Source organism: Paramisgurnus dabryanus, chromosome 2 (assembly GCF_030506205.2).
Source record: "Paramisgurnus dabryanus chromosome 2, PD_genome_1.1, whole genome shotgun sequence".
NCBI classification, from domain to species: Eukaryota; Metazoa; Chordata; class Actinopteri; order Cypriniformes; family Cobitidae; genus Paramisgurnus; species Paramisgurnus dabryanus.
In genome coordinates, this window is record NC_133338.1 from 21,050,422 (window position 1) to 21,062,921 (window position 12,500).

At 39.6% G+C, this 12,500-nt stretch overlaps 1 protein-coding gene across 1 annotated transcript in view; it reads left to right on the forward strand.

Annotated features, from left to right (window-relative positions):
- efnb3b (ephrin-B3b) overlaps positions 1-9,519 on the forward strand; it is an 87,269-nt gene extending 77,750 nt beyond the window's left edge. The window contains exons 3-5 of the mRNA XM_065269778.2: positions 1-67; positions 1,386-1,454; positions 5,719-9,519. The exon at positions 1-67 is cut by the window's left edge and continues 26 nt beyond it. Coding sequence (XP_065125850.1) covers positions 1-67; positions 1,386-1,454; positions 5,719-6,134 — 552 coding nt within the window. The 3' untranslated portion in view covers positions 6,135-9,519. The remainder of the gene's footprint in view (positions 68-1,385; positions 1,455-5,718) is intronic.
- Positions 9,520-12,500: the final 2,981 nt, after the last annotated feature.

A 12,500-nucleotide genomic window follows, 5' to 3' on the forward strand; every position in this document is an offset into this window, starting at 1 on the left:
CTGGAGAGCATGAGAGGAGGAGTTTGTGTTACACAGGGCATGAAGGTGGTGCTAAAAGTGGGACAGAGTGAGTAACAAACACACACACACACACACACACACACACACACACACACACACACACACACACACACACACACACACAGACACACACGCTTGGGAGCGTATCAGCAGACAACGCCAGTGGATTGCTCACCTGAAACAGTTACGGATTTGCTGAAACCGGCTCAGTAAAGAGTTTCGTTCAGTGGCACACATGACCAACTTCATGACCAATAGCTTTTGTTTACACACAAACAAACTCTGTCGGACTCTGTTAGTTTTCATTATTAAGCTCAGGAAAACACCGGTAAGTGAATCCCAACAGACTGTGGACACAACTCTCTGAGCCATAACTGTACACGATACACATACACAAACACACTCATGTCTGTCTAGTTGTTATCAGTTATGCCAATCACACAATCTCTTCTTCACTGTTGAATGAGAGTGGATGCAACACAGCTCAAAGACTACCAAACCTTTATTGTTTTTCTTTCTCTCGCTTGAGCTTTTCCCATCATAAGTTATGAATTTGAATGTTTTCCATACACTTTTTATTGACTTTACTTAAAAAACTAAAACAAAGCCAACACCCTCTATCTCTCTCACTCTCTGTCTCGCTCGCTCACTCTCTGGGTCTTTGTCACTTTCTGGCTCATTCTCTCACTCTAGTTGTTATCTGCTGTGTGGCTGAAAGGTCACGTCTGTTTTGTTTGTCATCTAAATAAAAGCGGCTTCGGTTGGAGATTTCTGATGAGATACGTCTGCACACACACACATGCTGTCATGGTATTTTGACAAGCATGACAGCTCGCTATAAGCTCGGCTCAATGACTGTCTGTGTATGAAATATCTTTCTGCTGTATAAAGTGTGCGTAATGATTACATCATCTCAGCAGAAGGCCATCACACCACTAGTGAGGGCTATAACAGCATTACTGTGAGAATCATCTCAAGGGGTTCATATTTGATGCTTGAGATCATTTTCTGCACCAAAGCGGATTATTTGGCACCCTTCAAGGATCCTTAAAAAAAAAAAAAACAAATCATTTAAATTGTCATAAACATTATTTCCATTTACAAACCATTTAAAATCAATATATTGCTTATTTTGTGACCCAGTCTGTGAAAAAATAAGTTATTTTTTATTTTGTAAAAATTAAACCTTGATTTCATTCATAGTGGCCAAGTAAGGCCATGTCAAAAATTGAAATCAGTGTGAAATGAATAATTAAAAACTTTGATGCGCCAGGATTTACAGAAAGGGTCACATTTGTTATTCGTACGCTGTGTGCAGGTGGGCTAAACCATCATTACTAAACCATTTCTCACTCTATCCCTAGGTCCATATGGCCTCCCACCCAAGTCCCCCAAATCTGACCCAGCGGGCCGTATCAACAACCAAAATCCAGGTAAACACAGCTGCCTACAGTATCAGTTGAGGACATGTTAAAATGTTTCATCCTAAACAGACAGAGCAGGACTAACCGAGTGAACAAGGGAAGGAAGCGACAGATGGATGAAGAGAAACAGGCGTCTTGGCGCTCTGGTCCTTTTTGATATATTCCACCCTTCTGTTTGTTTTCTCCTCCTTACACTCCCTCGATTTTTCTCGTTTCTTCCGTTCTGCGTCTTTTTCGGAGGCCCCGGGGCCATGAGCTGGAGGCAGAGTGTGGTGGGGTAATGGCCGCATGGGGAAAGATAAAGGATGAGAGGACGGGAGAGCCATCGTTTCCGAGACTTATTAACGCCATTAGTTTAGCGGCCCCGGTTTAGTTGGTCCTGAGAGGAAGAAAGACACAGAAAATTGGGGGTTGAGGAGCGTGATTAGTACAGCGTGACAGAATGAGAAAATTACTCAGGCTCACAGTTTGCTCGGCTGTGACGTCTAGGAGTGCAAAACGGGTGGCTTGGGTCTCTTTTTTGACATGCATACATACACAAAACACAGCAAAACATTAAGACAGAGAGTCTATGTCTTATTAAATATCTGAGATCATTATAAAAGATTATGAATCTATCTCCTACCTACACATCTATCTATCTATCTATCTATCTATCTATCTGCCTATTTGCCTGATCAGTTAGAGTAAGGCAGGTGGAGGTGGGTTGGGGGGAGCGGAGGTCATTATGAGCCCAATAACATGGACAGTCATAGAGACACGGAGCAAAGGAGGAGGTGGAGGATAAGAGTGAGGGATGGAGAGAGAAAACGAGAGGAAATGTGTCAAGAATAATGATGGCCCAATTGAGAACGCTTGCAGACAGATCCCTGTATTTCCGACCGTCTCGGTACTCGGCAGGGGCTCTCATTGTCTCCCGTGGAGATCATAACTGCACAGGCGCAGATATACACACGCTACAAAAAATCAGCTACGTCCGCAAGTTAGCACAACGGTGATTTGTTCCATGCTTTATATGTAATGCATTTGTAATCAAACCTACATGTATCTATATTTTCAATGAGACAGTTTGTCCTCTTAAAGGGGGCATTTCACTAGACTTTTTTAAGATGTCAAATAAATCTTTGGTGTCCACAGAGTACGTATGTGAAGTTCTAGCTCAAACTATCAAATAGATCATTTATAATAGCATGTTAAAATTGGCAGTTTTTGGGTGTGTCCTTTAAAATGCAAATGAGCTGATCTCTGCACTAAATGGCAATGCTGTGGTTGGATTCCGCAGATTAAGGGGCGGTATTATCCCCTTCTGACATCACAAGGGGAGCCAAATTTTAATTAAATACTTTTTCACATGCTTGCAGAGGATGGTTTACCAAAACTAAGATACTGGGTTGATCTTTTTCATATTTTCTAGGTTGATAGAAGCACCCAATTATCGCACTTAAACATGGAAAAAGTCAGATTTTGTCCCCTTTAAATAATATCTGTCCACCTTTTCTTCAGTCTCACTTGTCCTCTTGCAGGGTCACGGGACTGCAGGCAGAATACACCCTGGATAGATGGCCAGTCCATCGCAGGACCCTTAAAGCAATAGTTTACTCAAAAAAAAAAAGTTTTTGCTGAAAACCAACGTTTTGACTTTTTTTCTTTTGTAAAACACAGCTGAGGTTTAAAGAAGGTTCATGCTGCCTAAAATACAACAAAACACACTGTGATCAGTCACTGTCAATTAAGTATACACAATAAGTGTGCTATATTCCAAGTCTTATGTCATGTCATGTGATTTGTGTGAGAAAAAAGCTGTTAAAAAGCCTGAAATTTAATTTATTCAGGAAAAACCTTCAACTGCAGCTCTCATTACTCATCATGTATTCAGACTGAGAGTTGTTGTCGGAGGTTTAATGTCATACTGACAGAAAGTACCCCTTTGTGTGGAAACAGCAGCATGAACATTCCTCCGAATTTCTCTGTGTTTGCTCCGCATAGAAAAATCTTAGGGGTTTGGAACAACATGAAAGTGAGTAAATGAAGTCATAATATTTACTCTTGCGTGAACTACTGCTTTAATAACATGGAGTATTATAGTATGATAAAGCACTTCTGATATTGACCATGTTGCGGTTATGGAGAACATCTGTGTTGCCAGGTTTAGAACTTCTTCGAATTCTTCCGTTTTAGGAGCCCAATCAGACCTTCGTGTTTAAATTGGCTTTCATTTCCCGTGTGAAAAGCCTCCTACACTCCATAATCCTGTTATGTAAAGATAAATGACTAAAATAGCCAGATAGATCTCACATCTATTAAAATGCTCTTTCTGCTCAGCTGTTGTTCATATAGGAGGCTAAAATACACAGTTCTAGTATGTAACACTGCATTAACCGCTTAGCTCACATGTTTAAAAAGTATCATGTTGTGTTTTAAGTACAGACAAAGAACATTCTGATTCTCCTCTTTGTGTCTTCTAAGTGTTAAACGGTCGTAAAGCTAAAACATGAACAATAGCCAGCCATAAATAAAGCAAACACTGGAAAGGGTGCGGTCCTTGTGGTTCAGTTGCACTATTAAAACATTGCTCTGTTTTTCTGAGCATCTTAAAAAACACCTTTAAATACAGCAAATATTTGATTTCTTAAATGTTAATGTAACATAGAAAAACGGTTATATAATTAGTCTTAAAGTCATTACAGTCAACTTGCACAACCTCTCTTAATAAAATAAATCCATTTTAACAAATTTCTGTAAAAATGTGTTTTCTATACAAAGAAAGTGACAAGATGAAAACCCCTATTTTCTGTGTTTTGTTTCACAATCCTCTCCAGGGTGTGGTTATCCCTTTCGCTTGTACACTTTTTTTCCACCACATCTTTTCCTTCCCTTCGCCTCTCTTTTAATGTGCTTGGACACAGAGCTCTGTGCACAGCCAGCCTCTTTTGCGATGACCTTTTGTGTCTTGCCCTGCTTGTGCAAGGTGTCAATGGTCGTCTTTTGGACAACTCACATAGCATCTTTAGGTTATAATAACATTAAAAATTCAAATCCATAATTTGATTTTCAAAGATTTATTATAAAAACGTATTATTATTATTATTACTTATGATAATTTTTTCCACAAAATGCAATAAATCCATCCAAGTTTTTTCCAAAATGCTATATATCTATTGAATCAATATATAAATGTGCATTTGCCATATAAAGAAACATTAATGACATTAATCAACACACTTACTTTGTCATATTAAGAACACTGTCATTGCTGCTTTCATCCTTGGGACGTCGTCGCTAAACTTTTTTGACAGCGATCAGCTGTTAAATGTTTTTGTCCTGCTCGATTTTCGTTGACTTCGAGTAAAATAATGTCGATCCTGGAGTGCCGATGTCCTGCAGAGTTTAGCTCTAATCAAGCAAACCTGAACAACTAATCAAGGTCTAAATGAAAACTACAGGTAAACAAGGTTTTATCAGAGTTGGAGCTAAAATCTGCAGGACATCGGCACTCCAGGACTGACGTTACCTACCCCTGTCCTAAACAATAGTCTGTTAAACTAACGGTTTTCTATTTTGTTCCTATAGTGTGAACAGGATTTAATGCCATCCGAACACTGACCATAGTCTCACCTCACTGTCTCTTAATCTTTATTTTTTTACTCTACGGTTTGCTGCTTCGTGGTTCACATCTCCCTTGCCAGACCACTTTATCCACTCATGTGGCCGACCACAGCGTTAAACCGTGTGTATTTTACATGTGTGCCAAAACATGCATGTTTGCAGAAACCCAATCCACCTTGACTAGCGTTCTCTGAGCCAGTGTAATCTGGTCAGCGAGTTTATAGAAAAGTCCACTTGTCTACAACATCCTCCAACTTTCTGAATAGTTTTAGTGACAGTTTTAGTGAACATGGCAAGTCTCTAATTGGCTGTTAGGGACATGAACAAGCCAATCATATTGTTAGATGACTGGCCCCGTTTCATTTGTTCCATTTGATTGGTTTAAAATGAACTAGGCCGTCAGATGGTGAGGGCGATGTTAGAGGGCCGGATGTGGCAGCACTAATGAACTCCTTACATTGAACCAATACTCATGTAAGTGTCAAAGGCCAGCCCTCCAATAAAGAGAACAGGTTAAAGGTGGTCGTCTCACTAATAGGTGCCATCACCAAGTGCAAGTCAGAGAAACTTTAAAAAGTTTCCTTAATAAAATCCATCAGGCTTCCGAAAAGCCAACTTTTATCTACTTTTTTGAATTTGGAAATCAAAGTGTTTCTCTGTCTTGCAGGTACTGGAAACAGCACACATCCCAGAATTCCCCCTAGAGGACCAGGTGGAGAAAACGGCCCCCTTCCTCCCTCCAACATCGCGGTTATTGCTGGCGCAGCCGGAGGTTCGGCGTTCCTCCTTCTCGTCACCGCTGTGATCTGCGTGGTGTGCTATCGGCGACGACACGCGAAACATTCTGAATCGCACCACCCTCCCCTCTCCCTCTCCTCTTTAACCTCGCCCAAACGAGGCGGAGGTGGAGGAGGTGGCAACAACAACGGATCGGAGCCCAGCGACATCATCATCCCGCTGCGGACTTCTGATTCCGCCTACTGCCCGCACTACGAAAAAGTCAGCGGGGACTACGGCCATCCCGTCTACATCGTACAGGAGATGCCCCCTCAGAGTCCCGCCAACATCTACTACAAAGTATGAGAACCGGAGAAGACCTTACCGACATCTACTATGACCACACCAACCTTAATGACTACCTAAATCCCGTCCTTGCCCCACCAGTAGTCCCAGTAGATCAGATCCTTTTACCTACACACACACTTCTCCGATACAGTGACTGTTTAGGGTCGGGTGGGTGAGTGTGTGTGTGTTATCATTCCTCACAACTCGCCCCCAACTTTGGCCTTTTGTTAGAGAGAGGATGTCCTTCTCTCTGACGTCCCACAGGGAACTGTTCTTAAAGCTAGAGAAGACCTCTTGGAGTTATTCAGGCGACTGAAAAAACACGAAACTCCTGGTTTTATTGGGGGTGTTTCAGAGCACAAGCATCAAAACTGTGCTTTTGATGTAGAAAAAACCCACAAACAAAAACACTAGAAGGACATCATGCGGACTTCGACTTTGAATGCTACATTTACTCACACATAGCAGTTTAGTTTGTGTTTCTACTCCTCGGTAAGGGGGAGGAGCCATCGATTCAGCCAATCATCGCACAGGGCTTCAATCACGTGATCTAGGACCCGTGTGTTGTCGATTGGCGGAGTTTTAGAGGCGCGAAGAATCTTGTATATTTTAATAACCGGTGTATTTTGTGAGTGTGTAGGATAAATATTCCGACACTGCTGTTGCACATGTATTTGTGCGCGAGCGCTGAGCTTCGGTAAAACTTGTGAGTGTTTGTTTGTGTGGATGAGCGCGTGTCTGAGTACAGTTACAGTGTTAGTGTGAACATGGGCGTGCGTGTTTGTTAGACTGTTTCAAAACCAAAACATAAAATATGAGCGAACATCAAAAAAGTTTTTTTATCGCTTTCGAACACATAGATTATAATTATATATGAATACTCAGTAAAATCATTTTTTTTAGATTTTTTTCATGTAAAGTTTTACTGTTTCTTTGCTAGGCCTAATTTGTTTCTTTATTTTTGTTTTATCAACATGCTGACCTTGTTTCTTCATCATTTGTGTTGTAAATTAATTTAATACTTTCATTCTGTTGCAAAAACCGAGTTTGTTTGGTTCTTTTTTCCATCTCAGTTTTCCTTTTCCCTGGAGTCTCCTCCGCTCTACACATATATTTTTATAGCTCCTTGTACTCTGACGTAGTTTTGAAGCTAGACCTCGTTTGTGAACGTGTTGAGGTAGAACAATCTGAGAGTTTTTTATTATTTTTTAAGATGCTTTTTTGAACAAAAAGGGGAAAATTGAAAGGAGGGAAGAAACGGAGGGGGGTCAATAAAAAGAAAAGGGTACGACACCGCCTGATAGCAAAAAGAAAACTTCTGGAAAGAGTGAAACTGTGAAAGAATCGCACATTAAAAGACAATAAAATAGCGGGGCGAGAGATAAAAGATGCTTAAAGGAGGAAAGAGAGAGCGAGAGATAGGAAATGTTTTTAATAAACTCTTGGAAAAGCTCGTCTGAAGCAGATGTAGAGAGGTAGAGCGAGAGAGAGAGAGAGAGATTCGGAATGGACCTAATTCTCTCAGATGCAGATGGACAACAGGATAAATGGACACACAGAATTGCTCTTTTATAGACGCACAGTGCTCTATTTTGTGCCAATGAAGTGAGGTGGAAATATTTTAAGAGTCATTTTCAATTCCGGAGTATCTCGGAAAACGTCTCAATATAACACGGACACGCACCCGCGCTCGGAGACAGATTCAATGGCCATCGCACACAAAAAAGCTCTTGTGAAGAGGCGGCTTTTCATCTCAAACACACGTGCGCGAGCAGACCGAATACACAATCGAAAGCCATCACGATTAGGCATATAGTTTCCGTAAAAATACTGTGCATTGCTCTTTTTCTCTCTTTCTCTCTCATTCTCACACATTCATGCATTAACACAATACTTTGTGCCATTGAAAATAATTGCGAGGTTGAAACATACTCTGTGCAAGTACATAAACATTAATGCATAACATAAATGAGCTCCAGAATGTTGCATTCAGTTTGAAGGGAATTGATTAAACTTTTGACGTATTTATACATAGCCATCTAAATAATAGCATTTTGGGGTGGTTTCCCGGACAGAATTTAGATTAATTCAGGACTAAGCCTAAGATATATTAAGACATATATTAGGACAACATTACTGGTGTGCATCTTGAGACAATAGCACTGATATATGTTAAGATATGTCAGTACAAGGTGTGGTGTTAAGGGATTGGGATCCAGGAAACCCCACCATACAGTTTAACCCCCCCCCCCCCATTTTGTTATTTCACACTTACAGAAAAACACATGGTAAATATGTTAAACACTACCGCATTTCCAATCCAAGCATTGCTGTCTGTGTTTCTGTAATTGTATGGAGTATGTTTCTGTCTTAAAGACTTCAGATTGTGTTCTGCTGCACAGCCATTGTCACAGTATGTGTTCGTATGCGTGTAAAGGAATGTTATCATGGAAAAATACAGTGCATAGACACACAAGCCATTTATACCCCAAAATGTGGTAGTTTTACTTTGCAGATGTGTTTTTGTGACCGATGTTGGGACTGAACAATGGATTAATGTTTTCGACCTGCCTATAGAAAGCTTAAATATTTGTCTCTCAGAAACATTGAGTTTTGTATCAAGCATCAAGACTGTGAGAAATCGTTTTTACTGTCACAATGTTTTCTCTTACACAAGAATTTGGATTTTGTTACTTTAAATCGAGTTGCCTAAAATGTGGAGGTGTTACATTTGTTTGCCACTGTTGTATTTGTGGGCTGTTACATGCACATTTAAGTGTTCGGTTTCCGTTCAGGTTCTGTTAAAAATACAAAAAAAGTGTAAGCCATGTCTCTGGCCCTGTGCACATGGACTTGGACACGCGTGCGTTCGCGCGCAGATGTCCAAAAATCTCACGAGCGGGAAGCCGTGGACATCGCACATTGACAGACCGATGTGAAGGGGAGCGTTCGCAGGCGCTGAAACTCTCCGCGCACCTCCGATTCTTTTTTAGGTCCTGTTTATCGAACATCTGGCCTCGAAAAGCTTCATCATCTGTCATTTACATTGAGCGGTTCTTTGTGGGCTTGCTTTCGCCACGAACGCTGGGCCCAGTAATCTGTACGCAGACAAAAGCGGGGACGAACCACAAAGTGTGTATTTTTGTAGAGAACGCTTCAGTGTGTGTACGTGTTTCTCTGTGCCAATAGCCAGCGGGTGGCGGCCATTTTAAAGACCTCCATTCCTCTCCAGTGATGTGTTCAGACGTTTGTAAAACACCATGTTTGTGTGTGATCTTTTCTTTTTGTGTCCACACCTCACCACCACCACCACAAGCCCTCTCTTGATTTCCCTCCTGCATACATGCCTTTTAAAAGGTTAAACAACTAATACATTCCTTTGAAGAAATGTTGATTAAAAAAATACACAAAATTTCTTTGCATTTTTTTGATCTTTTAAGTGTTCTTCACTGTATGTCTGTTTGTGTCCGCGTGTTAGTACATAGTAAATAATCTTATCAAATCAACATATATTTTTATGTTGCTTTAAAAGTTTACCCATCTCTGACCTAAAACTATGAAGGGCCACACTATTTAATGTACACAATGTACACAAAAAATACAGCATAAAGTTAAAACAACTTGGTTTGAGGTTGACATAACTTTTAAAAACAAGTTGAAATTGTTTAACTTAATTTAAGTTAATTACATTTCTTTATTTTAAAGAGCACGAATGTGTTCTTTAAATGCAAAAAAAAATTTTTTTATTTTTATACTGCATATCTCTCTCTCTCTCTCTCACCTTTAGATAGTTCTGTATGTTTCCAAAATAGCATTTATTACCAAAGCAATCATTTCCTTTTGACAACAATTCCTTTTTTTTTTCAAAACTCGTAAAATCTGGTACTGATTGTCCCTGTGAGGTTGTCACATGGCTATAGGTGATATAGAGGTAAAGAGCTTATTATTGCCAAGGGAACACCTGAAGGTCACAATCTCATTGGTGTAACATTAGATTTAAAAAGTTAGAACACAAGGGAGTTAAAACCAAGTTTTAAAAATTATTCTCATGGGCATCTGTGGTCACCTTTATGATGTTATTTTTTTATAAAATGTGTGCTTTTATTCCAATAATGATCTAAAGAAAAACTACATTACTTAGATGTTCTTATACAGCTCAGGAATTAATGTGCTTAAAGGTCTTATTTTTCTTTTAGAATTTCTTAGGAGAAATAAAATGAACAGTACTGTAAGAGTTTATAAAGATGAATGTGGAGAGCATATTTCACATTGTAAGGTTTTCTTAGAAGTTGATACATTTGTACAGTGTGAGACATAAAACTTGCTTCTGAAATCTCAAGGGAAACATGATTTTCTACATCCTTTCCTTAGGAAAATAATATGAGCAGGTATTTTTGTCAGCCATATCCCAATGTAATATTTTAAGCACGCTATATTTATTTTATTTCAAACATTTAATTTCAAAGCATTAAAATGACATTTTATTTAATTTATTACTTGCATCTCATTGCCATCTCACGAGCCTGTGCAGTTCCAACAGAATTCCCAAATGCTGGGTACACACCAAAAGATAATCTGATTTTGGGCCGATTTCCCCCAACAATCCTAGCTATGTCCCGATTATCTTAATGGTTCTAGAGATTACTTTATCACATTTTCCCTTGGTGTGATGGTGTCCGAACCTGATCGGAAGAACGTCGGGGCCGTCCCGATCGCAAAAATAAAATCCTGATGTGTGGGGGGAACCCTCATTGACGGATGACGTGCACTTGCTAGCCTGTTTCATTTAGGTGTTCTCCGAATGCTTAAGCTTTACTTTGTGCTGCGCCATGACTGCTCCGTCTTCCATCATCTCACTTTCTGATTGGATATTCTGAATCTTAAAAGAATAGTCTACCCTTTTGCCATATTAAACTATGTTATTACCTCAACTTAGACGTTTTAATACATATCTATCTTTTTTCAATGCTTGCACTGTACAGCGCGTCGTGAATGTGTTAGCATTTAGCCTAGCCCCATTCATTCCTATAGTACCAAACAGGGAAGCCACCAAACACTTCCGTATTTTCCCTATTTAAAGACTGTTACATGAGGAGTTATACCAGTAAGTATGGTGCCACAAAATAAAACTTTTTTTTGGTACCATAGGAATGAATGGGGCTAGGCTAAATGCTAACACATACAAAACGCGTTGTACAGTGCACGCATTGAAAAAAGATAGATATGTATTCATTCGTATAGGTTGAGGTAATAACATAGTTTAATATGGCAAAAGGGTAGACTATTCCTTTAAGAGCGTGCACGTGTTTGTCCTTGCTTTCGGCAATGCGCGCATAGGATTGATTTCAGCGCGCGAAGGATACATGTATGCATCCTTTCCTGTACTCAGTCCTTGGCTGAAATTCCGAGGATCCTCGACATAGGAACAGGCCTTCGACGGACGTCGATGACGTAGCATCCTCAAAATTCTGGCTTCGAGGATCTTTCCTTGACATTTGAGAAACGGCTTCTGGTTGAAAATCTGTTTGAGTGTGGTGTGCTGTCTTTGACACATCATAGGTGCAAAACAGTTCAATCTAGGATTTTTTATTCCCATGTTTGTGGTCTATCACATTTTGAAAGTCTTATAAGATGTAAAACTTTGGTGTGTACTCAGCATTATGCTTTCAAAACCCTATATGGTGACATCTGGGGCCTCACTTATAAAATGCTGTGTAGAAACCGTCTTACAGTTGATCTTACGATCATTTATCAAAAATGCATACGTGTGATTCATAGAACGAACGTACGCACAGAAAACGAGCATACCTCTTTCTTTCAGATGGAATCTATAAATCGCAAATGATCTTGAGCTTGTGCGCAGCTGAGCATGTTTAGATCTCCTCATTTAAACGATGCCTAATTAATGTCATTCACTGACATATAAAAGAGCGCTTGTCAATGTTTAAATTCTTTTCAAGCAGCAAGAATGGCTTATATTTCCAAAAACCTGCAGCAATCAGACAAGCAAAACTGCATATGTCTGCTTAGACCCTGAAAGTGGCTCTAAGCACTTTTCCACATCAAAAGATTTTATAAATGGACTTTGTCATGAATTTTTGCGTACGCACACTTTACGATCAAATCTGTGCGTACGTACACTTTATAAATGAGGCCCCTGATCTAGGACATTTTAAAGTAGGCGTAACGGAACCATTATTTAAAGTAACAAAAGTTTCTAAATGCTATTGGAAGGAACTCTTGATCAGTTTATTTGGATGATATCACATCACAATATTGATGTTACAGAGAACACTAAACAAAATGATTCCCTCATATTTCTTTCAGATCTACAGTGTATGAAAAAGCAAGGATAACTTTAAAGTAAGGTAACTTTTACAAAAT